Source organism: Myotis daubentonii, chromosome 1 (assembly GCF_963259705.1).
Source record: "Myotis daubentonii chromosome 1, mMyoDau2.1, whole genome shotgun sequence".
NCBI classification, from domain to species: domain Eukaryota; kingdom Metazoa; phylum Chordata; class Mammalia; order Chiroptera; family Vespertilionidae; genus Myotis; species Myotis daubentonii.
The window spans coordinates 72,751,862-72,779,750 of NC_081840.1; the positions used below are offsets into that span (position 1 = coordinate 72,751,862).

General features: G+C 41.4%; 1 protein-coding gene across 2 annotated transcripts in view; it reads right to left on the bottom strand.

The window, feature by feature from the left end:
- The window catches only part of FMN1 (formin 1), a 302,227-nt gene that overhangs the window by 91,345 nt on the left and 182,993 nt on the right, over window positions 1-27,889 (bottom strand). The window contains exons 13-14 of one of the 2 annotated variants that reach the window (XM_059705574.1): window positions 22,145-22,237; window positions 13,740-14,120 (exon numbers count right to left, since the gene is read on the bottom strand). In XM_059705574.1, coding sequence (XP_059561557.1) covers window positions 14,068-14,120; window positions 22,145-22,237 — 146 coding nt within the window. In that variant the 3' untranslated portion in view covers window positions 13,740-14,067. Of the gene's footprint in view, window positions 1-13,739; window positions 14,121-22,144; window positions 22,238-27,889 lie in introns of those variants that run through there. The other variant, XM_059705564.1, reaches the window with a different exon arrangement.

Genomic DNA, 27,889 nt, shown 5'->3' on the forward strand with positions numbered 1-27,889 from the left:
TCCAACTTTATTTCCTATTACTTGTAGATATATAGAATGGTGAAGCCAGATGTGACCTTTGGGGTCCCAATACCTTCAATTTTATCAATAAAGACAAGGACCGGAGAAGTAAAGTGCCAATGGGGTTTGATGGAAGGAAAGCCCAGTGTGGAAAGAAGCACTCAATATAGCATTTAAAAATGGGTAGGACTTAGATAGATGGAAGGTTCCTGATTGATCCAGCTGTAGAGTATCATCGAAAAATGTTTAGTTTTTAGAAGTATATCCTTATGACTTACAAACTGCCTCTACCAGTTGATTCAATCTTCACTGCCTTTCTACATTTACTTCTTCTCTGTCTTCCTCATACTCTCTCCAAAGCAATTCTGTGGTTGTGCCAAGAACACCTCCCAGTTCTATCAGCAGCCTGCCACCTAGTTACTTTCTTATGGGTCTAACACTGGCTGATCAGAAATCAGGTCTATGCAAGGCAAATGCACTTTGGTTGGAGTGGTCAGGAGCACAGCTAGAATTGCCTCCCTTCCTGCTTTATCCTTCTGGACAGCTGGGACACTGGGTATAGAATGCTCCAGCTACAGTAAATATATTTACCGTACTTTGTATGTGCTTCATGGAGTCAATTCAATTCCCTTGGAATAGTCTTTACATTCCATACATCAATGCTCAGCTCACAATCCACCTTCATTCCTGATTTCTCTTACCTCTGAGTTACATGGTACCTTTTATGCATGTCCTCAAAGGTGCTGTTTTTGTTCATGAATTTGAAAATATTCATAGAGTGCCTACAGACACTGTAAGTAGGGAGTAGAACAGAATTCCTGACTTTGAGAAACATACATTTTATGGGAGCAGACAGAAAACAATGAGATGAATACATGGTATGTCTGATGGAGATAGAGAAGAAGCTATATAAAGCAGGAAAATGGGAAGAGAAGACTAGAGTCTGTAGAGGTGTTATTTTATCAGGGTGTTCTCTTTGACATTTCAGCAAGGACCAGAATGAAGCTTGGGAGCAAACCATGTAGTATCTGGGAAAAGCAGATTCTGACCAGAAGGAGAGCCGGTATACACCCTGCAGTGGGAATCTGCTGAAGGGGCTCAGATATCAGCAGGAAGGCTAAGGATGATGGAGAGAACAAGGCAAGGAGAGGTAAAAATTGAAGACAGTGAGGTCGTTGGAGTCAGAGACTTGTAGGTTATAAGGACTTTAAATTTTATGATGACTGAAATGGAGAGTGTTTGGAATATCTTAAGAAAATTAATAACCTAATCTTACATTAATTTTAAAAGGATTTGAGGGGCAAGACTAGAGGCAGAAAGCCCAGTTAGAAGATATTTCAACAGTACAAGTGAGAAATGATAGCTTGAAATCAGTGTAGTAACAAGGGATATGAAGAAGAATTGATGGACTCTGGATATGTTTTGAAGGAACAGTGATAAGATTTGCTGGCGGATTGGTTATGAAGTGAAGATTTAAAAAAAAAGGTACGAGTTTCCATAATTTTTGGCTTGAGCATCTTAAAGAACGGCAGTTCCATTTACCAGGGGAAAGCAGATGTGTGAAGGCGAGAGGGTGAAGTGGGGAAGTCAGTTTGGTTTGGGACCCTCCTCAGGGCCTCCCACACAGTAGAGAGCCTAAAAATGCTGAATGAACTGATAAAAAAAATAGTTGTGATGGGTCACAGAGAACTGGATGTGCTCTCTGCCGCTTCCCTGCCCATCAACAGATGCCTGCCCGGGGGGCGAAATGGGGAAAGGATGACTACTTCCACAGCTGTCATGCTGAAAGGGTCACCGCATGCTCTTGCCTCATCTATGTGCCAGGACACAGGTTCTAGGAGGTGGAAGAGGATGGCTGGGAGAGGAATGAATGCAAGAGGGAAAGGGGTGAGGAAAAAAAACAGAACCAAAATGACTGGAATGCCATGGGCAACTATAATGATTCCTGAATAAGAATGAATCTGGAGAGCATGTCACAAGAAACCAGAAACATAAGTGGGGGAGGGGGCAGCAGAGAGAAAACAGAAAGCTATGAAAGAAGGCAGAGAAAACGGAGGTAAGAGGGACAAGAAAATTAAAAGCAGAAGGAGAAAAAGAAAAAAAAAAACTTGAGGAGGTGAAGCCAACGTCTGAAGAAAGAACAAAGGAAACGCCATGCCATCAGCTTACACTGAGAGCAGGGACTGGGGTCTGATTTCAGTGCACCTCAAGGAGAGACACACAGTAAACCGGGGGAGCCCTCCACAGAGCCTCTGGGCATTTTGAATCCAAGAAGAAACACACAGGCCAGGATGGATGCTCAAGCAAACAAACGACAGCCGTCCTGGGGTTGTGAGTGAGCGGACTGCATGTTTGACAGGGCCACGGCGGAGCAGCCCCGGAGACTCCAGCCCAGCCCGGCCCCCATCTGTGTGTACAACACACAGCTGCTTCAACTGAGTGACCTCTCTTGTCAGCATTTGGCTAATTAAGGAAAGATATTACCTACAGATCTCTATGTCTCAGTCCTATTTCCTGCTCATTTAAAAAAAAATGGTTTAATGAGAAAAAGAATCAAGGCAAAGAATCTAAATTATTTTCCCCCCAAAGTGAGCTGAGTGGCAGTGGTTGCCGTTGCCAAAAATGCTTGAACAACAGGATTTTGACACGAAGACTGGAATCTAAACAGCATGAAGAAATCTTGAAAGTCAAGCAGCCCCCATTATCTCATGCTTGCAAGACTATAGTCCAAAAGATGAGTGATGAGTCTCCATTTGTGCAAGCAGAGCGGTGGGCCAAGGCCCTGACAGAGCCACTAATTGCCCATCCGCTTGTTTACACACCCCAGAGATGGTGACTGGACAAACAGCTCATTTCCCTTGAAATTGGACCAAACTTGGGGGGCGTGGGGGGAGCCTGTTACATGTGATAGAAGAGGAGCAGGCAGAATTCTCCTGGGAATAAGACTCCAGATCAAAGCAGAGACTAGTGAGCTGAGCACACACTGGTTGAACAGCCAGCTTTCCCTAAGTAGCATTAGGTCCACGGCTTTCTGCATCCTATCCACCTACAGCCTCACTTCCTAAGGTCAAAAGTTTTGTGATATTCAGATACAAGGATCAATGGGGGAGTGTCAACACCAAGCTCACTTCCAAGGCTTCTGCAGCTAAGACAACTGAAGTGAACTTCTTGGCCCTTTCGGACTTCAGTTGACACTTGGCATCTGCTACCCTGCACAACTGCTCACCACTTCAGTGTCCTCATTGTCGCCTAAACTACAATGTGAGCTACTTGAGGACAAGGACTGGAAGCCTCCAGATTCCATGGCAGGACACGACATGTGGAGAGACACCAGCCAAAAAATGGCCATGGTTGTTAATGACTATTAGCAACTCCTCACACAGCTTATGCATTTTTTCTTTGTCTACATCAGAAGGTTGGTTTCTTGAGATAAGAGATCCAGACTTCTCAGTTACGCCCTTGGCTGACCGTGGAAGTCAGTAATGCCTGGCGCCGATCCGAGTCCTGGAAACAGAACTGAGAGGACTCTCTTGAAGACCTATTTTTCCTCAAAATGAGAATGGGCTTAAAAAATAAAAAGCTATCTCTGTATTGCCCAGCCCACAGTTATTGTGTTAATGTGCAGAAATATAGCCATGAAGTACGAAGCAACAAAAAATGATTACTTCTAGTTATCCAGAACTTACTGTGGGTTTACTGACAACTCTACTCAATAGGAGGGAGACCTATGTTGGTAAGTAAATGAAATACATTTCAGGTTTTGCCCTCTGAGCATTTAGGGCACTACATACTAGAAACATAGTAAAGTAGGGTTGATCAAACCTGAGAAGGGACCAATCTGCCCAGGGAGGAGTACCACACCCTGGAATCAAAACATGGGGTGAATGGCAGCCTGAGGTTGTGAGCAAAACTCAGCAGTCCCAGCCTAGCGCACCCTTCACCCATAACTTCAGCTTTCCGCTTGTCACTGTGTCCCAGCCCCAGGTGAGTGAACCTGCAGCTCAGGCTCTCCTATTGGGGCAGCTGTGGCAGTGGGGGGGCAGGGGAGGGGGTAGAAGAGGGGAGAGACAGAGAAAAGCTGGAAAAAGAGATACCTTTTTTTCTGGAGAGAGCTAAGGACTGGGTCACCTTGAGGATTATCATATTCTTAAGAGGAGCTGTGATACCATTTGAAAATCTAGCTGGTGGCAGCTCCATTTTCCCCAGATCAGTAGTAGAAGACTGGGAGCATTTGGTATCAGCACCTTAAAAGACTACTAAGGAGTCAACAGCATGGCTGCAGCCTCTAATCTGTGCAGATAGTTGTATGCAAATGATGAAAACCACTTTGCTTCAAAAGGAGAGTAGCTGTTTGAAAGGCATTTTAGATCACGGGGGCTTCCATGTGCTGTCAAATTACAGGGATCCCGGAGGCTTGGTTAGTTCACTTAGCACGATGGCAAAGGTGGCTGCTTGCGGGGAGAGCAGTCGTCGGGGCAGTAGAGCAAGGCTGGAGATGGCAGGAATAGGGCCCAGGAGGGACGTGGAATGTATGAGAAAGGTACTGACACGAGAGGAAGTTGGCAGGGTTCACATGGCCCATCATACAGAGCAGTAAGTGGACTGTAATTCTGGACAACTGGAGTGCTGGATAGGGAATGCGCACAAGTGGTGAAGTCCGGAGCAGCATGAGCAATAGTTGTTTAAAAAGAAAAGATGACTCCTCACTCCACCCCACTGCCCCCAATCTTTGGAAGACACACACAGACAGGAGTGTCACAGTACAAGAGGTTTGTATTACACAGAAACTGTTGCTCAAAGAGGAACTTACACAGAGGAACAAAATTCAAAAACAAACAAACCACCCCCATTTATCACAGTTGAGCCATCCAGTGGTTTCTCTATCCCTTTGGCCATTACTTCAGATATATTTGCTGGAATATTTTTTCTTCCTTTTCCCTGACAGCTCATTGATCTTAGTGGAGTTTGGATAATCACAGTGTGTGGGAAACAATCTAGGCCACTTTTCTAGCTTGCTTCTCCTTAGATGCTTCTTGGATGTTGTCCATTTAATATTTTTGAGAAAAAAATTACATATCAACACACACACACACACACACACACACACACACACACACACACACACTGATATTCTATAATCTCAGAGTAAATGTAGTGTGTCCCTGAAAAGAAGTTACATAAATCCAAGGGAACAACATCATTATTTTAAATTAAGACACGTGGTATTTCAAATCAATCCACCTGAGACATGTAATCAAAACTCATGAACTTTTATATAGATTCCAGATTCTGATTTCTTATCTATATTTCCAGGAACAGAAAACTGGTAGATAAACTAGCAATTGAAAAACAATTATTTTCAATGCTATATAGAAGTAGCTCTTAAATCTATACATTCTATCAACCCTCCCTTGGCCCCATCCCAACCAGAAAGCATTTTAAAGTGTATCTATGCATAGTGCAATTGGTGAGATCTATTTTCTCTGTTATTCAGCAGCTCATAGTTAAGACTTTCAGCTATAACAATCCTGATAAACACAGAAAGAGCTCTTATAAGTACAAAGGATATATCCTGATTCCACACGACCAGGCTGCTGTAGCTAAGAAGAGTCTTCCGAAATCTGCTTTTAAATCATTCCTCTGGTGGGAATGCAGACTGGTGCAGCCATTATTAAAAACAGTGTAGAGTTTTCTAAAACAATTAAATATGGAACTGCCATTTGATCCAGTGATCCCACTTCTAGGAATATATCCTAAGAAACCCAGAGCACCAATCAGAAAGAATGTATGTACCCCTATGTTCATAGTGGCACAATTTACAATAGTGAAGATCTGGAAACAACCCAAGTGCCCATCAGTAGATGAGTAGATAAAAAAAGCTGTGGTACATTTATACCATGGAATACTATGCAGTGGTAAAAAAAAAAGAGAGAGAGAGAGAGAGAGAAAGGATGTTCTTATCCTTTGAGGCAGCATGAAGGAACCTGCAGAGTATTATGCTAAGCAAAACAAGCCAGTCAGAGAAAGACAACTATCACATAATCTCACTCATATGTGGAATCTAATGAACAAAACAGATCCAGAGACAAAGAAGCATGGAAAAGAAGGCAGAATCTCAGAGGAAAGGTGGGGAAGATAGTTGGGCAGGAAGAGATCAACCAAAGAACTTGTATGCCTATATGCATACCCCACGGACACAGACAATAGGGTGGTGAAGGCCTAGGGCAGGACAATCTGGAAGAGGTCAATGGGAGGGACCTATTTATGCAATGCTCTCAACAATAAAGATTTAAACAAGAACAACAACAACAACAAATCCCCCCCCTCCAAAAAAAAAACAGCAACATTCCTTGCTCTCTTGGGGGTGGGGGAAGCCCTCAATTCTATGTTTCATATACAAGTAAAATGCTTTTCTGACAGTGGAGCACAGCTTGGTCCTCAGCTCCTCAAGGAAAGCATTACTAACCTGGCCACTGAAGGACCAAACAGGTCAGAGCCCACTGAAAAGGTACTCAGAACTTACGGGTTTTTGAGTGGACAGTTTTATTAAAGGCCAGACTACAGAAAGGAAACATTCCTAATTTTGTCAAATTTCTCATAATTTCATCATTTGAAAGTTGTAAAAACAGTAAAATCCAGACCTTAAATCAGTTATTTATACTGACAAGAAAAATGTTTGTGGCAGCTTAAACTTACATTTTTCTCTCATGCTGGTGTTGGGAAAGTTGACTTGTGTGCTTTTTTTTTTTTTTTTTAAACACACCGAACTATATTTAAAACGAGAAGATTATAAGGTTATTTGAGGCCATTTGTCCCTGGATAAAGGAGGGAAGTATGTCTTCATCATGTCTCCTGCATGAAGTGTGAGTTGTTAGGGGTCCAACTCCAAGGAGAATCTCTTGAAAGGAATGGAGTAGAAACCGCAGCAAATGGGACTTTATATTAAGTCCCAGAAAAAAATCTCCTGGCTGATGCTTGGTTCTCCTGTGCTAAGGTAGGGTGGATTTGTGAGGCTACTCTTTTTGAGGTGTTTCTTTCCATGTAGAAACAGACAAATAAGGACTTTTCATTAGAGAGAGATTGAGGAGAATGATGAAAACTCATTCCCTGGAAATACTCTCTGTCCTGAAAAAGTTATAAGGACCAGAGCAAACACATTTGCTATTTATCTGATCCCTAAAGACAACATGGGCCCCACTGCCTAGGGCAAGCACTCATGATCAGCTTCGCAAATCTTGATGGACTAAGTCAGGTAAAGCCAGGACCTACAAGTTAAGAGTCTAGATATTAACTGAGGAACAATCAGTTATGCCCTGTGGTAGGTTGCCTCCAGATGGCCACCATCAATCTTTCCTTTCCTGTACATATGCCCTGCTCTCCACTGAGAGGTGGAGTGTGTTCCTCCACTCTCTTGAAACTTGACTGGCATGTGACTTCTTTGACCAAAAGTGACACCATGTTTTATCTCTAGCCTTTAAGAGGATTAGAAGTTTCTGCTTCCTTTTGTGGAGGGGGGGGGGAAAGGGGGTGGCATTTGCTCTGGAAAGAGGCAGCCATTGGTAAGAAATCTAATACCCCACATCCACCATGCTGTGGGGAAGCCCAAGCCATGTGGAGAGACTACCCAGATTAGGAGATGCCCAGCCAGGATCTGTATATGTGTATCAAGAAGTTTTCAGACAATTCCAAATCCAGCCACCTTCTGATTCCAACCTCTTGGAAAACCCAGTTGAGTCTAGTCGACCCATAGAACCGTAAGAGATAGTAATAAATTGTTGTTTCAACTATTTCAACTACTAAATTGGTTATGTAGCAACATATACCAGAATATACCCTAGGGATTCCTGATACCAACAGGCTATAATCTTTACTGGCAAATAAAAATCCCAGGGGCAAAGACTGTGTTCATCTTGCTCACTATTGTATCAGCAGCAAGTAGCACAATCTCTAGAACATAGAAAGACCTGAATTAACATGTAATGAATAGTTTGAGCAGCTAGATCTGTGCTAGTATGGCAAAAGAAGGACCCATGGTCAACAAATATCTTAGATGGAACTAAATCTGACTTTGCTTAAGTAATGTAAGTCACACCAACGTACAAGGGAACGTAAGAGGAGGGTAAAGGGAGGCAGAGAACAAATATTTATGCCTATTATTATGTTAGGTAGTATACTGGGTGACTGACATATGCCAGCTGATTTGATTATCAAAACAACCTTATGGTATTGGTGTGATTATCTCTTATCTTTGAGATGAGAGAACTTAGCCTTGTTTAGATGAAGTAAATTTCCCAAGGTCAGACTGTTAGGAAAGGGATTTGAACTCAGGTTTGTGTAATTCTGAAGCCAGCCCTCTTTTCACCAGAATCTCCCAGGAGACCTCAACAGAAACACTAAGGAAACAATTTGAAAGAGACACAAAACCCATCCCTTGAATCTTACCCAGGACTATGGAGTTCCATCAATTGTGGTCAACATGTTGGAACCTATTTCACCACATGAAGCTCAGACAAACTACAATTAATGCCATAGCCATGACTACAAACTGGGAACCAACACCAGAGGAAGCTTCAGTTTAAGAAAGCAGATGATCACGCACATAATATTATGTTAGTAATTAGGCTTAATCCTAGAATCATGAAACTGAAGGAAAGATATTAAGGAAAGAATATAGTGCCCTCCTGGGAAGAATAACAATTTCAAACAGATTTTTTTTTTTGTGGATTTCTGCATTACCAAATTGAATATATTACACTCCTCTAGAATTATTATGATTTCTCACTCCACATTTAATTTATTTCAGCAAGAAACTGGGATGATGCGATGAGCTCAGTAGGCAGATGGTTTGTTCATTTCAATGAATAATTTGAATGTCAACAAGTCAGTAGATGCTGGGAGGAGAGGGAAAGTGGTAAATAACAAAGGTCCTCATGCCAAGCTTTGAGGTGGAGCGAGGATGTGCTACCAAGGACTGGCACTTTAAGAAGCCAAGCTCTCAGATCTTGCTAAGTTTATGAAAGGTTGTCTGTGAACTAACATTGTGTATTTCCTATAGTGAAAAAACCATTCATTGCTTATCCCTGTTGAAAAAGGTTGTGATCTGCTCAAATACACTTTTTTTTAAAAAAAATTTCAGGAGAGAAATAGTGGCGATCAAGCAAAACTTAAATATAAATGCTGGTAGAGAAAGGTAGCTATATTTCTTTTCAATCCAAAAGATTAATACAAGGATTAAGGAATTGACCACATTCTGTTTTCAGCCTGCAACCTTTCAAAAGTCTCATCATTCTCCGACCTGCAGGGAAGCAGAGCTTGAATGTTCTAGTTGACAGTTATCAAGGAGAGTTAGAGTCGTTTACTTTAGTGGTGTTTGCTGTCATTTCTAATCACGTTAAGTCAGAAAAGGCGCGCTGACTGTGGGTCCCAAGGATCATGTGTTTGCAGTTCAACTCAGCAGCCACTAGGTGGTAATATTGTTGATTTGGGTGGCCATGACAGGAGATCCATAAGGCATGCCTCCTTTAAAGGAATCAAGCAAACAATTTCTCTCATTAAGATGTAACTATAGAAATAAAAATTACACTTTAAAATAAAAGATTTTAATGGTGGAAGAATACAATGCTTTAGAAGAGCTCCATGCATATCTGCCTACCTGCTTTTTACTCTAATTACATATATGATGATCTACAAATTATAACAAAAAGGCAGCTTCAGGTCCCAGGGAAATCCAGCTAATATGAATTGCATTTGGCTTACTTTTAAGGGAGATGAACAAGATGAACATGATTTTCTAAGATCTTTCACTGTAATTATTTATTATCTGCCATTTGAATTTGGAACTAGAGCTATTCACAGGAAAGGAACACTTCTGTGATTGGCTCTCTGAGCTCCACCCTCCACACCATCTGATAAGGCTGTGATAAAATGACTGAGACTATAGCAGCAGCAAGCTACTGACATCTAGTGCCAGGCTCCGTGCTCAGTGCTCCGCAAACGCTGTCTCCTTCAGCCCTGGCCTCCTACTGGTGCTGCCGCAATTCTCCTTGAGTGAAATGAACTCAGCAGAAGCAACAGACTTGTATTATTTGAAAGAATAAAGAGGTCTTTCCAGAGTTGGACATTATCTGCAAAACCACGTATTATATAATACGTATCCTGCGAAATGACTCCCAGAAGGCAGTGTAGGTGTTACGTTCTTCCAGCATGAAGAAGAGAATAACTGAGTAATTCAAAGAGAAGTCATGTGATACCAACTGCAATCAATCACTGATTAAAACCTTGATGATCGCTGTAAAGAATCCAAAGAGCAAATGATGGCTGAGCCAATGATTATATGAAGCAATTTATCATGAAAACAACTCTTACGTAAGAATTCGGAGCTCAATACTGACTCCATAAAAACGCTTAACTACTTGTCACCACAGTTATTTCCAAAGTATAAATGCAACTTCTCCGTTGTTACTGTTGGGGAAGGTGGTACAGAGTCTCCATCAGGACTCTAGGAATGGGAGCCCCTGGGGTTAAGCTGTGGTGGATAGGTCTGCTAGTCTCACATTTTTCCTGTTTAGATAGTGGGAGTAAAACTTTCTAGTTACCCACAAGGCCTTGGGACACAGAGAAAAATGAGTGACTGTCCAAGTTACCAGAATGGCATAGTACCAATACTGAGATTGAGATCACACTGACCGTGCAGAAGTTACTGAAATCCTCAGACTCAGTTTCCTCATCTAGAAAATTAGGAATGACAAAATAAGCTTTAAAGGATTGCTGCAAAGATTAAATGACACACTGTGCATCAACTGTTGAAGTCGGGAGGCATCCTCCCAACTCCCTGTCTGAACTGAAAACTTGAGGGAAATTTTCAACCCATTGGTATTTCTCATGGAGTGTGACGATGAGGTAATAATTGTGCACTAATTATTAATGGTTTATATAGTTCATACAATGGTTTTACATATATATTTTGTCTCATTTAATATTATTAATGACACTCTGCAGTAGATATTCCTATAATCGTTTTATAGACAAGAAAATAAAAACCTGCCCAAAGTCACGTAAGAAGTTACAGTGGGGAAACTAGAGTTCAAACCCAGGTCTCCTAACTTCAAGTACAATGCTTTTTCTGCTAGATTCAGAATACTTAAAAAGTAAAAACAAACAAACAAACAAAAAACCCAAACCCCCTATTTAACCTAAAAGTATACATGCAGTTGTAACAGTAAGATTAAATAATGCAATTATGGCTCAGGATTAGGAATGAAACTTCAGAAGTTCATAAAACCCTGCTTCTGGGGAACATAACTTAGTCTACTTCTAGTTTTTCCAAAACAAGCCAGTGAAATATGGAAAGAGAAATTCACAAATGGATGACTTTCTATACATAGAAAGAAAGAGCCTGCCTCACTTGGCTTCATCCCGTTCTTCTACCTGGGGATGTTTCTACTCCTCAGAAAGGAGTTACAATAACTGAGTAATTCAAAGAGAAGTCATGTGATACCAACTGCAATCAATCACTGATTAAAACCTCGATGATAGTTGTAAAGAATCCCAAAAGGAGATGATGATGTGCATGTGTGTGTGCATGTCTGTGTATGCACACACATGCTGGCAGGGCTCCACTGCCTAGAGCAGTTGTGGAGGGGTGTTGAGAAAGAGGACCATAATGAAAGAAAGCAAGGTCCTACCTCATTGAACTGGTTCTTCATTCACAAGAAAAGGAAAATACAAGAGGCCCTTAAATTTCCTTCTGTGATCCAGTCCAACCCCCAAATGAGGGAAAGAGTTTGTGAATGAGCACATTTAACTTCCAGTCCCTTGGAAATTGAACATAAAAGGCTAGATTCAGTAGCTGAAGGGACTCCAATTGGTATCACAATGGGGAAGCCTGAAAAGGAGGCAGTCTTGAAAGAAAAAAAAATAAATGCAAAAATTTAAATTTTGGGGTTAGGGGGAAAACAAGTTGTTTAAAAAATATTTTAAGTTTTTTTGAAGAGGTTCACATTAATTAAAAGTTTTATGAAAAGTCTGCATACCACCAGTGAAATACCAGCCCTAGATTAGTTTCTTATTTGTCCTCAGAGATTTTCATTAAGTAGCATCCAATTTTTCCCTTCTTCTTAATATACCACTCTTCTGACTCTTGCTTTTTTCCACTTACAATACATCTTAGAGATTCTTCCCTGTCAATATATAAAGACTACACTCATTCTTTTCTCTTTTTAAAAACAGATGCTTAGTATTCCATCATATGGAAGCACCATAATTTGACAATTCCATTATTGACGATCACTTAGGTTGTCTCCAATCTCTTGCTGTTACAAACAATGTGACAATAAGTAACATGATACATAAATCACTTTGCATGTGGGAGCATAAATAAAGGTATGCATTTAGAAGTAGAATTGCCAAGTCAAAGGCATATGCATTTGTAACTTTAATAGATATTGCTAAATTGACCTCCATACAGATTGTAACAATTCACATGCAATATAAAAAGTAAAGTTTACCCTATTGCATTGCCAATATAGTACATCAAACTTTTGTAATTTTGCCAATATTATAGATGAAAAATGAAATTTCAATGTAATTTATTTTGTACTTCTATTTTGAGATATGCTTTTTAAAGATATTAAAAGATGCTTTTTAAACATATTACTTGTTCCTATTGGATGTTGGTCTTTTAAAAAATGATGTCCATGAGGTCTTATGTATTAGGTAGATTTTGTTTATGATATGAGTTATAAATTTGGGACTGTGACATATTTATTTTTTATTATATAAAGTGATGTTATTTAATGTTTTATTGAGTTTTTAAATGAAGAATGGATATTGAATTTTGTCAAGTGTCTTTTAAAAAATCTAAAGAGATGTTTACATCTAAAGGTCTGAATTTTCTTGTAAGGGCTATTAATAGTGATGAATTATATTAATAGACGTCCTAATATCACATTATATTATCCTTAAGTTCTGGGAATAAACTCCATTTGGTTGTGAAATGTACTTTTTATTTTATTTTTTAAAAATATATTTTATTGATTTTTTACAGATAGGAAGGGAGAGGAATAGAGAGTTAGAAACATCGATGAGAGAGAAACGTTGATCAGCTGCCTCCTGCACACCCCCTACGGGGGATGTGCCTGCAACCAAGGTACATGCCCTTGGCTGGAATCAAACCTGGGACCCTTCAGTCTGCAGGCCGATGCTCTATCCACTGAGCAAAACTGGTGAGGGCTGTAATTTTTATTTAAAAAATTTAAGACTACAATGAGTTCAATCCTGGGTCAGGGTACATATAAGCAGCAGCTGATTGATGTTCTTCATATTGATGTTTTTGTGTCTCTCCCTCTCCCTTTCTCTCTCTCTCTTAAATCAACAAAAAAGCATATCCTCAGTTGAGAATTAAAAGAAAAATAAACTACAGTGAGACTGACCTGTAGGGGTTTTTTGGGGGTTTTTTTTGGAGGGGGGAGGACTACTTTTTCCAGGTATTTATGTCAGATTATACAAACATAAAATAATTTAGGCATTTTTGTTCTTTTTGCCAAACTTTTCATTGGAGAGAATAAAAAAGAGAACTAGAGTTATTCAATAGACAATTTATTGGATATTTGTCTAAAAAGAAAAATGGAGTAAATTAAAGCTAAAAAGGGAGGGGCGCTGGAGGAGAAACAAGAGAACAGGGATGGGAATAGAGAGAGAAAACTGGTTACTGTGTGTGTGTGTGTGTGTGATGTGCTTTTAATAGAAATTTCTGGAGGAAAAAACAAATAAAAACAACTGATTCAAACTAACTCTTTCTGATAAGAATCTACATAATAAACCTCTGATAAGACAGCTTTCTCCATCTTCCAAGATTACTCCTCTGTTACTTCAGTGACCAAGAGATCACAACAGATTATCTTAATTCTTGGCCATCTGATGTGATTTGAAGCCATCCCTGCTGGTACTTTTGTTGAGTAGTAGTGAGGAATACAAGAATCCTGTTTGGCCCATACGGAGTGTTCATTCCTGCAGCCACAGTCCTTCCTTCCACAAGCTCTTTAAAGAATGTAAGAATTACTTCCTCTCCTAGGTCACACTGTCCAGATCACTTGAACATGATAACTCAGATAGTTTTCTTCCTACATTTTGGGGGTTGAAGAGATTACTTAATAGCCTGCTTTCATTCTACAGTTTAGAGCAGTGATGGCGAATCTATGACATGCGTGTCAGAGGTGACACGCGAACTCAATTTTTTGGTTGATTTTTCTTTGTTAAATGGCATTTAAATATATAAAATAAATATCAAAAATATAAGTCTTTGTTTTACTATGGTTGCAAAGATAAAAAAATTTCTATATGTGACACGGCACCAGAGTTAAGTTAGGGTTTTTCAAAATGCTGACACGCCGAGCTCAAAAGGTTCGCCATCACTGGTTTAGAGGTTTAGTTATGGTCTTTGTCAATCTAATCTAAGCTAAGTATTTATTAAGAATGGATTGTAGCCCTAGCCGGTTTGGCTCAGTGGATGGGGCGTCGGCCTGCGGACTCAGGGGTCTCAGGTTCGATTCCGGTCGGGGTCATGTGCCTTGGTTGCGGGCGCATGCCCAGTGGGGAGTGTGCAGGAGGCAGTGATCGATGTTTCTCTCTCATCGATGTTTCTGACTCTCTGTCCCTCTCCCTTTCTCTCTGTAAAAAAAAAAAAAGAATGGATTGTAGCCTGGCCAATGTGGCCCATCCACCTATGAACCAGGAGGTCACAATTCAATTCCTGGTCAGGGCACATACCTGGGTTGCAGGCTAAATCCCCAACAGGGGGCATACAAGAGGCAGCCGATCAATGATTCTCTCTCATTATTGATATTTCTCTCTCTCTCTCTCTCCCTCCCTTCCTCTCTAAAATCAATTATATATATGTAAGGACTGTAAGCATATCTATAACATAGATGAATGGATTGTAAGCATATCTATAACATAGATGTTTTGATATTCAGACATGCATTATAGACCAAAAAATGCATCTCACCAGGTTCTGGCATGATTTCCCAATTCTAAAAGAATCTAAGTAGGAAAATCACAAAGTAAAACAAATACCCTCCAGGAACTTTGCAAGACTCAGGCTGTTTGTTCACTAATTTAACAAATAATTATTAACACCTTTCATGGGCCAAGGCTGAACCTTTGTTATTTGGGATGATAAATGTAGGAAACATAGGCCTAGTACCAGCTTTCATGGGGTATTCGGCCATTGAGATCATTCTTTTTGCATTCGATGTGGGAAATTAGAGTTCTTGTTTTATTTGTTTTTAGTTTTGTAAATTTATTTACTTTTTACTAGAAAATAGTTTCTTGACATTTAAAATATCTCTAATCTCAGCGGTTCAAAGAACCTTATAGGATAGTTTGATTAACTAGGATCAGCATGGCTCATTCAAATTTGTTTTGATTTGGTTCCATTCATGGATGCCACATAAAATTAATGGAGACTGAGATAAGGCCAAGTGTAGGAGAGGGCTGGTATTAGCACCAGTTTAGGTTTCAGCCCTCCCTGCCAAAGCCATAAATACAAATGACCAATTTAACAGCATGAAAAGACCACCTACAAGATCTATACCTGGGACCTAATCAGTTGCTCTGCGCCTTCTTTCAATTACAGGATCCCTGCCATGTTTATGGGGACGTTTAATGTGAGCATCACATTTTTGAAGGCCATATCATTATGAGCATGTTTGATCTGAGGGTGGGAAAACATGCGCTCACATAATGCCTGCCCAGAGCTCCTCTGCGCTGAGCTGCAAACTGGTGTCAACAAGAGCCTACTGTGGAAGAGGAAAACCCTGTAAGGAAAAGGGCTCAGAGGCTGTTGAGAGTGCCACTCTTGAGAAGTGGTGCCATTAAAACTGCTTTCGGTTCTGCGCAGGAAATGAAATTATTAAGAACAAGTACCCCAGTTTTGTCGAATAATACTATTTAAGGGCATTTTGAGTAGGGAATGATGATAAAAGACAAGGATAAACACATCGCTTCCACTTGTGTGTGGAAACAGGATATGATTTACAGAAGAAAAATTAAATCATCATGATTGTTAGAACTGAATTGCAGCTCATGTAAAAGCTAGTCTGATCGTGAATCAACTGAGTCACAACGTCTGTATGCGACTTCTCAGGCATAAAGAACACAATTGCTTAAGACTTCATGAGTGATCAGACCCTTAAATAGAAAAGTAGCCACTTCCTGCCAACTTTCCAAATATTATGAAAGTATGGAAGTATCTTTTCTCAATTATAGTCATTATATTCCATTCTATGCTCAGATACTCTTGAGGAACTTCTCATTCTACACGCTTTCTTCGTGTTATCTCATTCATGCCTGCTACCCTCTAAAGTCTCACTCAGTGCTCTCCCATGAGTCCAACATCTCTACCTCTGTGTCTCATATGTCTATGAAATCAAAATGTCCAAATTTATGGCACTGTTTCCCATCCCAAATCTGGTCCTCCTCATCTCTATCCAGCCAGTTATTCAAGCAAGAAAAAGGAATTATCCTTTTCTCCCACCATTTTTTTTTCTGGAAGTTTTTGTACTGCCAATGAGTTATTTAGTCCTGTAACTACTAAAAGCTTTATAAATGTCCCTTCCTTTCTCATTTTTACTGTGATTGCTTTTGCTCAAGTTCTTACCATCATTTGCCTAGACTACTGTTCAGAAGAGCTTGATGGACTGGCTTTCAGTCTTTTACTGTCCCAAGTACTCCTTATATAGCTCTTATGTATTTTTAACAACAAAAAAGCAATATGATCCCTCATACCAAAACAAAAAAAGCCCAAGGTGACCATGTCACCCCCACACATGCTATTTTTCAAAGGCTCTGTGTTGCTTGTAAGACAAAGTTCGCATTCTTTAGCAAGTCATATTGTGGCTCTCTCTCCCTTTTGGTCTTGTGTTCTTCCCATGTGCCCTATACTCTAGCTACCCCAAGTCAATTGCCATTCACCAAACATGTCGTGTCTTTTATCCTGAGATTCGTAGTGTTTTCCTCTGCCTGGAATACCCTTCAGAATTTGTCAGCTGAGAATTCCTCCTCCTCAATTTATTCATCTGTACAACAGGAAGATAATAGTGTTTACTTCAGAGGGTTGTCATGAGGACTAATAGGAAAGAAGATCTCCCATAGTGTCTGGCATACAGAAGCACTCACCAAATGTTAGCTTGGTTATCACTGTCATTGTGGAAAGTCTTCCCTGACTTAACCTAGAAGTGTTAGGCATCCCTCCTCTCTAATTCTATATGTTTAATTAATCATGTTACATCAACTTCAAAATTGACAAAATTTTCATATTTTAGCACTTATGATATTACAATACATCCTACAATCACACATCGAGGTTTAATTGCCAGCAATTTTTCTTTCTTAGTAATACTTGTAATAATGTTTCTTACAATGAATTGCATATTAGATGAGATACTATACTTAAACTATATAACTGCCACTAAAATTTTATTATTCAGGGTGAATAATGCATATTTATTTATGCATGGAAAACCCTATATTTTCTTTGAGTCAGTGAAATATCAACATAAGAAAGGGACTACTAGTTAGAACTCCATAGAAGCAAAAATAAAATAAAAATTCCATTTGTATATCCTGCAACCTGGCCAGGCCCCACTCACTCCTGAATCACAGAGGAGTAGTCAGGTGAAGCTGCATGCTGGCATATTTTTCAGTTAAGCACCCCATCTGAGAGCCACACGATGGCCCGACCCAGAGCAAAAGTGAGGAGGGGCTAGCTTATGAAACTGCATTCCCATAACCTAGGATTCACAATGAAGAAGGTAGAATAAAAGAGTGAAGAGGAGAGTGAAAGAATGAGATGAGAAAGGTCAAGGGACCATGTCTTCTAGACTAGCACTTTCCAATAGAAATATAATGTAAGCCACATATAGAATTTTAAGTTTTTGATGGCCAAGCTTAAAAACTAAAAGAAACAGGTAAACTAATACTAGCATTTTATGTTTTTAATCCAATATGTTTAAAATATTATAATTTTATCATATCACCAACCCAAGAATCAGAAATGAAATGTGGTTTTTTGTTGCACCAAGTCTTCAAAATCTGCTATGTGCTTTAGCCTTACACACATCTTAAATTGGATTAGCCTCATTTCCATTGCTCAACAGCTGCATGTGGCTAGAGCCTGCCATTGGTATTGGACAGTACAATTCTACATTGATTTTGACCAACTCAATTAAGTAATGAGGTAACAGTAATAGACTGTTTCAAGAGTGGCTCTTTTCAGCACAAAATACTATACATGTTTTAAGATTCATGCAGTACTTAGTTATACATTTTAAAATTTTTTATAGGATGATAATTTTCCTTTAGAATCTTTTTGTGCTTTGTTTTGGCTGATTTTGTTTTAACTGTGATCTGAGGTTATTCTTAATGTCCTTCCCATATCCCCTGCATTATGTTGGTTAAAGAAGAGCTGACTCCTTTATTCAATTAGATCTTTCCCCAACAAGACGGTCCTTGGGAGAATGGCAAGAAATGTCTGATTCATCTCAATATTCCCAGAATTTATCGCAGTCCCTAACGGATAGCAAACTCTGAGTAATCATCTTTGAGTACACAATGAAAGGTGGATGAAGATAGACAGTAGTGGTTTTCACCCTGGGCTGCACACTGGAATAATCTGGGGAGTAGAAACGCTGAGGCCTGGCCCCACCCCTAGAGATGTTGCTGGTAGGTCTAGAGTTTGACCTGGATGCCAAAATTTAAAAAATTTCCTCCAGGTGATTCTAGTGTGCAGCCAGGGTTGATAACCACTTTTCTAGGGTTTTCTTAGAACATCATTCTGTGGCCATATCCTTACCTCTCTGACATAAGGCCCACTTTGCCTCAAGTCAGTTTCCTCTCAGGCCAGATGTTTCTTGAGAAACCTAGTAGGAAAGACACTAACACAGAATCCCCAAAGGAATTTGCAAATTCTTTTTCCAAGGCACCAAAGAAGATATTCAAGGGTCTAAATCTTTTCATATTTATCTTTTTCTACCAAAAAAATTCACAATTTAAGTTTTAAGATTCAAGCTCATTTAAGGAGAAAAAAGTAAGGCCACTACAGCACATAGGCAGATAATACCCAGATACAAATATTACAGAATATTCCAGAAATTGAATAATAGAAATTAAAAATAAAAATGGAATCTAAGTACACATGAGCCTCATTTTAAGTGAAGTCCATACATGTCAAAAGCAGAAGTTCTTAATTGGGGGTCAGCAAAGGGAAGTATTTAATGCTTTTCTTCAGCCCCTTGAGGTTATATTTGCATAGTCATAAAGCAATACATCTACTTTGATAAGTCACAAGACAAATAAGTGTTAGTATCACTGTTTGCTCTCACGGCACTTTGCCTGACTACATTACTTCCATCAATCTAAGGTTTAGCAGTGTTCCAGGGAAAGCTCTGACGTCCACTTCAGCACAAACACGCTCTCACCCGGGAGGAGGGGGAAGCGATATCTGCACCAAGGGAGCAGCGGAAATAGAGTTCCTCTGAATCATGGACTGAGTTTCCCTGCCAAGCCTCAAGGTGGTCTGTCCATACTATATGGATTCACCCTGTAATGGTCTTTCTTGATGGTGTGGTATCATGTGACCTTATTAACAAACTAGAGGCCTAGTGCATGGATTCATGCATGGGTGGGGTTCAGCTGGCCAGGCCCCAATCAGAGGGGTTCGGGGCTGGGCCTGTCTGGAGAAGGAGATGGTGGGAGGTTGGCTGACCGGTCCGCCCAGATCGGGGCCCAATCAGGGAGCCTGATCAGGGTCCGGCTGGCTGGAGGAAGGGGCTTCAGGCAATTGGTTAGCAGGCCCTGTCCCCAATTGGGGTTGGGGGGCTGATTGGGGGTGGGGCCGGCCATGGGGAGGGGTTGTGGATGGTGGGCCCGCTGGCCCTGCCCCTGAATGGGGTGGGTGGGGGGTGCCAATCAGGGGCCAGCAGCCTTGGAGAGGAGCCATGGGTGGTTGGCCAGCTGGTCCTGCCCCTGATTGGGGTGGGGGTGCCAATCTGGGGTGGGGCTGGGTGGGGGGAGGGGCTGCAGGAGATTGGCTGGCCAGCCTCACCCCCTATTGGGGTGGGGGGGCAATTAGGGGTAGGGCTGGCCTGGTGGAGGGGCTTCAGGGCAATCAGGATGGTGGGGGCCCATCAGGGGTGTGGCTGGCTAGGGGGAGGGGCTGCAGGAGGTAGGTCAGCTAGCACCGCCCCCTCTTGAGTTGGGGTGTTGATCAGGGGCGGTGTTGGCCAGGGGGAGGAGCTGCAGGCCAATCAGGGTGGTGGGGGCCCATCGGGGGTGTGGCCAGCTGGAGGGAGGGCCTGGAGAAGGTTAGCTTGCCAGCCCTGCCCCCTATTGGGATGGGGTGTGATCAGGGGTGGCATGGCCAGGGGGAGGTGCTGCAGGAGGTTGACTGTCCAGCCCTGCCCCCTATTGTGGTGGAGGATGAGATCAGGGGTGGGCCAGCAGGGGGGAGGGGCTGCGGGCCTATTGTGGTGGCTGATCCGGGTTGTGGCTGGCAGGGGTGGGGATGGGGGGTGGGGGGTGGGGGGTGGGGGGTGGGATGAAGGGAGAGGGTGTTTGGCCAGCAGGCCCCACTCTTGATGGGGTGGGAGAGTCTGATCAGGGGCAGGCCGGCAGAGGGGAGGGGCCTCGAGGTTGGCCGCAGCCCCCACCCTCTGATCAGCCAGTTTGCTGGCCACAGTGGGCGTCATAGCGACCGGTTGTTAGGTCGTTATGGCCGTTATGGTAGCAGCCTTTTTATATACAGTGGGGTCTTGACTTACGAGTGTCCCGACTAATGAGTTTTTCGAGATATGAGCTGTCTCTTGGCTGATTTTTTGTTTGAGTTGCGGGCTAAAATTCGGGTTATGAGCCAGCTTCAGATACCCCACTGCTAGTTGACGAAGCAAACGTCACAGTGAACACCACAACATCAACCCAGCATCACGTGTCTCACTCGTTCACTTTAAGATTTGACATACGAGTAATTTGAGTTATGAGCTCCGTCATGGAACGAATTAAACTCGTAAGTCAAGGCCCCACTGTATATAGATAGAAACAGCACATTGACATATCCCCAAATGTCCCTACATGCATTTCCTCTGGCTTTCTAGCAAACACAAAACCTCCCTCTAATTATACCACTTATTTTTTTTCCTTATTGAAATGTAATTGGCATATAACATTATATTAGTTTAAGGTATACAACATAATGACTCAATATATGTATATATTGTGAAATGATCATCATAATAAGACTAGTCAACATCCATTACCACACAGTTATAATTTTTTTTTTTCCTGGAGATGAGAACTATTAAGATCTACTCAGCAACTTTCAAATACAATAAAGTAGTATTAACTATAGTTACCATGCTGTATATTACATTCCTGGAGCTTACTGGAAGTTATGTCCCACACTTATTTTTGTTTCACATCTTAAACTGAATTTGAGAAATTAGAATAGAAAATATCCAAAATGCATTAAACTTCTACATTCACTAACAATGATCAACAAGAATTCCCTATTCCTGCCAAAATCATGGAGGAAGAAGCACAACTCAATAAACTTTCTAAATAAGTGCTGGGTTTCGTGTCTATCACTCCCATCTACCAACCCTGAAGGGCTGATGGGTGTCAAGTGATTGGATGTGTGACATTCACCTGGACCCAATTTTCTTTCCTGAAAAGTAATGGAAAATTTACAATAGAAGTTCCCAAACTGCTACACTCATAAAACCAGGAAGATAGATAATCACCATCCACCTGCCCAGGCTGACTGTGAATCTGAAATGCATGACTGCTTACGCTTGGCATGGACATTGTCAGTTAATATGTCCTAAGGATCCTCTTGGGTTCCATGAAGAGACAAAGACAAAGTCTTCTTCCCAAAGTTTACAAAAACAAAAGTAATGTTAAAATTTACAACGTGAAGACAGATTTGAAAGATGATATGAAAATTATGGGACAACTCCATATACATTTAGTGTGTAACCACCATGGGAAGAGGGACTCACGGAATCACTGAAGCTGTCGGTGGTCAGCCAGGATGCAGGGGGCAGGGGACCCCAGAGAAAAATTGTGGAATGAAGGATGTTTTGGGGTTTCCTACCTTTCTGGAAGAACTCCTCTAGTTTGTCCTTGAAAGGCTGGAGGTACTGCTTTGGAGACTCCTTGCACACCACTGCCATCTGTTTCTCACTTGCTGTGAAGAAAAGTTTGGAATTAGACTTCCTAAGAACATGTATTTGCTGATTCTGTGCTCTGAGCTATGCACTTGGGGACTGTGTGAAATCCTTATTGATCACTGTTTATCCAACTTCAAGGGGGGTGGGGTGGGGAGGGAGCAAAAACAGTAACAGGAACAAAAGTAATTAGCTCACTCTACATCTTTCTTCAGGAACTGGCAAATGCATCTTCAATTTTCCTTTTAGAGATGCTGCAAAACCTCTGGCTTGGGACAGGTGAAGTGCTCTGCTTTTGGTCTCTCAAAAATAGATGAAAAAAACTGCTGAAGGACTGAGGGCCCCAATCCTCTTCAGATCATACTCCAAAAGTAGAGTTTGAAATTGATTTTACAGAAGTTCTCAGGCATTTCAGTTGCCTTGAACCACCAAACTGGCTATTCCTCAGGATGACACCCATATCCCAGCATGAGAACTAAGCCCAGATAGGGAGAACCACGTCTATTTTCATGCTTCCCATTCACCTACCCTTCTCATTTACATTCTGCTAACACATGTGAAATCATTTTGTGACTTATGTCCCTAGATTCCAAATTCTTAGAAAGGAAATGACCGTTAGTGGAAATAAAAATCTGATAAATTCTTGGAGACAAGCATCCCACCATCCCCAAATGAGGACTTGTGTGGGTGTTATCCAGTAATCTGGCTTCAGGGAAATGGAATCTTGTCTCTCATAACAGATGAAGAAGAATTTTGATCTCTTTTAGGCGAAGAGATGGACACAGAGAGAAAAGGGTAGCAAGAGAGAAGAACAATTGATTTGGAGAAGGATGGCCTCTGGGGCATCTCCACTGCTTTAGCAAAGCCTCCTGAACTCACAGTGTTTGCTGTGAGTGAATGTGTGAACACCAAATGAGGGGCTTAACTTTACACTGAGTTTAGAACTAGTGCAGAACAAACATACCTCACAAGGAGGCAGAGGCACCTCCTCCTATGCACCTCTCTAATCTCCTTCCTTCAAATCTTGTGGATAGTTTCATTTTTTCTACAGAGACTGGCTTTTGGCATACATTATTCTTAGCTAATAGGAGACAGGTTGGTTTCTAGCCCTACAATGCACATATAAATATATGTATGGGTTACACAAACACTCATACATTCAAAGTATTTATTGAATATCTGAACTATGGCACTGTGTTAAATGTTGGGGAAAAATATTTAACCAGAGCTTTTGGTCACCTCTCCTCTAAAAATACTCGTAAGTGTCTAGTAACAAAGAGATGAGGAAATAAAAAAATTGTAATATACTGTGATGTCATTGGATACTGGGTAGGGGCTTCCAATTTAGATTGGGATTGGGTGGTGGCCAGGAAAGGTTCTCCAGAAAAGATAACATAAGTTGAATTGCAAAGGTCAAAGAGGAGGAGGTTCATATACTAATTTTATGTTATAAATTTTCCATAATAAAAAGTTTCAATTTTTTTTTTTAAAAAAGTTAGGAGGAGTTAGCCAGCCAGACAAGGAGAATAAAAAAGTTGGGAGTAATTTCAAAAAAGAGGAAATATACTGAGTAAAGAATTATAGAAATGCATAGGTCTTTTGGGATGGTAATAGTATGACTAGAACTCAAGACATGGACCTTCTTTCTTTCCCAGGTCTACAGTTTCCTGTGTCTAGATTTTATTATTATTATTCGTTATTGCCTAAAGTTTTACATATGTCTTTTTTCCCTCCCAATCCTGTGTCTAGATTTTGATTCAAAGGAACAAGATTCAAGGAACTGGACTCAAAGGAACTGGATCCAAAGGAATTGGAACTACTCTGATTAGGGAAGAAAGGTCAGATAAGGCCACAGAAGTAGGAGGCTTGTATAATATTAAATAACATGATCAGGAAAAGTTCCCCCTCTGAAGATATTTGACTAGAGCAGCGGTTCTCAACCTGTGGGTCGCGACCCCTTTGGCGGTCGAATGACCCTTTCACAGGGCTCGCCTAAGACCATCCTGCATATCAGATATTTACATTATGATTTATAACAGTAGCAATATTACAGTTACGAAGTAGCAACGAAAATAATTTTATGGTTGGGTCACAACATGAGGAACTGTATTTAAAGGGCCAGGAGGTTGAGAACCACTGGACTAGAGACTTGACCAGAGTAAAGAAGGAAGCCATGAGTAAATCTGAGGGGGAAAATCAGGAGTTATTTAGGACATGTTAAGTTTGAGATGCCAATTAGACAATCATTATATATAAAAGTCTACAATTTAGGCTGCATGGCTGAGATAGAAAAACATATCAGGAAGTCACACGCATAAAATTGGTATTTAAAGCCACAAAAATAGATGAATTGGTAGGGAAAGAATGTAGCCAAAGAAGAGAAGGGTTTACAGGACAAACCCTGAGGCGTGCAAGTAGAGGAGGAGAGGCCAGAAAAGGGTAGGGAATGAGAAAGTGGAAGTATGGAATCACATGATCTGAGAGGAAGCTCATATTGCAAGAAAGAAAGAGCAGTCAGCTCTGTGCAATACTGTTGAAAGGTCAAGTGGAAGACAGAAAAGTGACCACTGATTCTAGGGACATGGAAGTCACTTGTCATCTCAGGAGTAATTTTGGGGAGTGAGGGATGGAGGGAGGAAACCAAATTGGAGATGGGAAAGGTAAGTGGAGACAGATTCTACAGCCATTTGTTTAAAAAGGTAAGCCAGAGAAAGAAGAGCAAAATGAGGAACATCCTTCTACCCAAGAAGATGTTCTCTGGAGTTACTCCAATCAAGAGTGGTGCCCCTTTCCCCAGAGGAATGTTGTGTAAAAATAAACCCACCAGGGAGCTTGAGCCCAGGGGAATCCCATGATGCTGACTCACTTCACAGAGGGAAGCTGCCCACGATGAAATTCACCTTAACGTCCCATGATCATGAGCATTCTCCATGAAAAAATTTAAGCAAAAGTGACAGGGCCAAGTGAGGACATGCCAGCATGCTTTAGGACTTTTGGAAAGACTTGCAAAGCTGGGCCACCGACTACAGTCTTTGCACGGAATCATCTAAAGCACTATTCAGAGATCCCTCCTATCAAACATCACAGCCGAATCAGAATTTCCACTGTGATGATTATGTGGTTATAGACGCAGCCTTGGTCTGCGAAACATTAGCATGAAAAATATTCATTAATCACCTACTCATGACTAGGCCTAAATACAGATGGATTGGGTATGATTTGATTTATAGGGTGCTAAGCAATCCATTTATTTATTTAAAAACATCTTGCCTTGGTTGCATGAAAATAGCCATCATTAGAAGCCTTCCCTTGATCAAAAGATGCTAATTCCAGAAGATCCCCTTAGGAATATATATATATTATATATATATATATATATATATATATATATATATATATATATATATATATATATATATATATATATATATATATATAATATATATATACACACTAGAGGCCTGGTGCACAAAAATTTGTGCACTCAGGGTGGAGAGAGGGTCCCTCAGCCCAGCCTGTGCCCTCTCGCAGTCTGGGACCCCTCGGGAGATAACGACCTGCTGGCTTAGACCTGCTCCCAGGTGGCAGAGGGCAGGCCCAATCCCTAGGTGCAGCCCCTGGTTGGGCTCAGAGCAGGGCCGATTGGGGAGTTGGGGTGCCACCCCCTGTCATGCACAGAGCAGGGTGGATCGGGAGGTTGCGATGCCACCCTCAGTCACGCTCAGGGTAGGGCCGATTGGGGGGCTGGGGCACCGCCCTGTCACACTCAAGGCAGGGTCGATGGGGAGGTTGCGGCGCCACCCCGTCACGCACAGAGCAGGGCCAATCAGGGGGGTTGGGGCGCTGCCCCCTGTCATGCTGATCCCGGTGCCAGGAGGCCTCTCGGCTCCGCTGATCCTGATGCTGGGAGGCATATTACCCTTTTACTATATAGGATAGAGGCCTGGTGCACGGGTGGGGGCAAGCTGGTTTGCCCTGAAGGGTGTCCTGGATCAGGGTGGGGGTCCCCACTAGGGTGCCTGGCCAGCCTGGATGAGGGGATGATCGCTGTTTGCAGCTGGTCACACACCCTTCAGGGTGGGGGTCCCCACTGGGGTGCCTGGCCAGTCTGGGTGAGGGGCTGAGGGCTGTTTTCAGGCTGGCGGGTGACTGAAGCTCCCAACTGCTCCTTTTTTTCTTTTTTGTTTTTTTTTTATTCTAGGCCAGCTTTAGCTCTGAGACTTGGCTCCAGCTCTTAGGCCTCGGCTGCTGAAAGCAGGTATCTGGTTTGTTTGGGTTCTATAATCGAAACACTGTTTCAACTCCAGCTCTGAGATCCCGGCTGGCTGAAAGCAGGTTTCTGGGGTTTTGTTTAGCTTCTATATTTGTAACAATGTTTCAAACTGCAAGCTCAGAGGCCGGCAGCGGCAGGCGGGGTACGTTGGAGTCCTCCGTCACTGAAGCAAGCAAGCCTCATGTTCGCTTCAAGCTGCCTGGCAGTTAATTTGCATATCACCCTGATTAGCCAATGGGAAGGGTAGCGGAGGTACGGCTAATTACCATGTTTCTCTTTTATTAGATAGGAGAAAAATATTAGCAAAGACGAATTTGTTAACACTTTAGTATAAATTTATTTCTCAGACTTGTTTGGAAAGGCTGGGTCTCAAACAATAGACAGAAAAGTTGTGTTAAAAGGGAACATTCCTGTGGATTCTGACTCTAGGTCGATTGTATAATAGGAAGCCTTGGGCAGACAGCTCCAAACATGAAGTTCCTGCGCATCTTCGGGAGGAGAACAGCATTAAAGTCTGAAAAGTATTATGAAGGTAACACAAAGAAATGCAAAAAGAATTTCTAAAAAATAGCAGGAAACAAATCATTTATGATACCATGACTAGGACAATTTCCATTTCATACTCTGGTACCTGTTTTTTAGTGTCTCGGCTGTTGCGTCACACATGCCCTCCATAATTTGATAGGAGTTGCCTTTACATGTTATTTTTGTATACACTTTCATTTGATAGAGAAATTTGTGCACCGTATTCTTTCTATTAAACATATCATGCATACTTTCTCATATTATTTCACAAAATTCACAAGCATTGTATTTAACAGCCACATAAAATTTCACCCCGTGGAAGTGTCCTACTTCACTTAAAAATTCCCCTGGACTTGAATAGGAAAGTCCTTTCTACTTTATTCTTACAGTGAATCATTCAGGCTTTAAGTAACATCAGTGCCCAAAAAACACTTCTGAGTTTAAGATTACTCCTTTAAGATAGATTTCAGAAGTGGAATTACGGGTAAAATAGGAAAACACTTTTAGAATTCTTGATACAAACTGCTTTTGGTATAACATGGATTGTACCAAAATGAGGAAAACGAAGGAGAGCGATTTTGAATATAAACCTGTGGCTTCCCTACTGCTTTGCAGAGGTGGCTAGCTACATACAAGCTGGAACTGCGCCTGTCACTGTACATAGGGCCTGTGGTCCTTGCGTTGAAGTGAGCACACTCTAGAACGGCAAACACTGAGATGACCATCCATGCACTGAGGTAATTTACTCAGAGGTGAAAACATACAAAAGTGGATGCAAGATAATCTAGGGCTAACTACTGGGTAAGACTAGGTTTGAAGCCTGTCCCTGAAAGTGGCCTTTTTGAAAGGTCTTATGAGTGACATTTAATTTGAA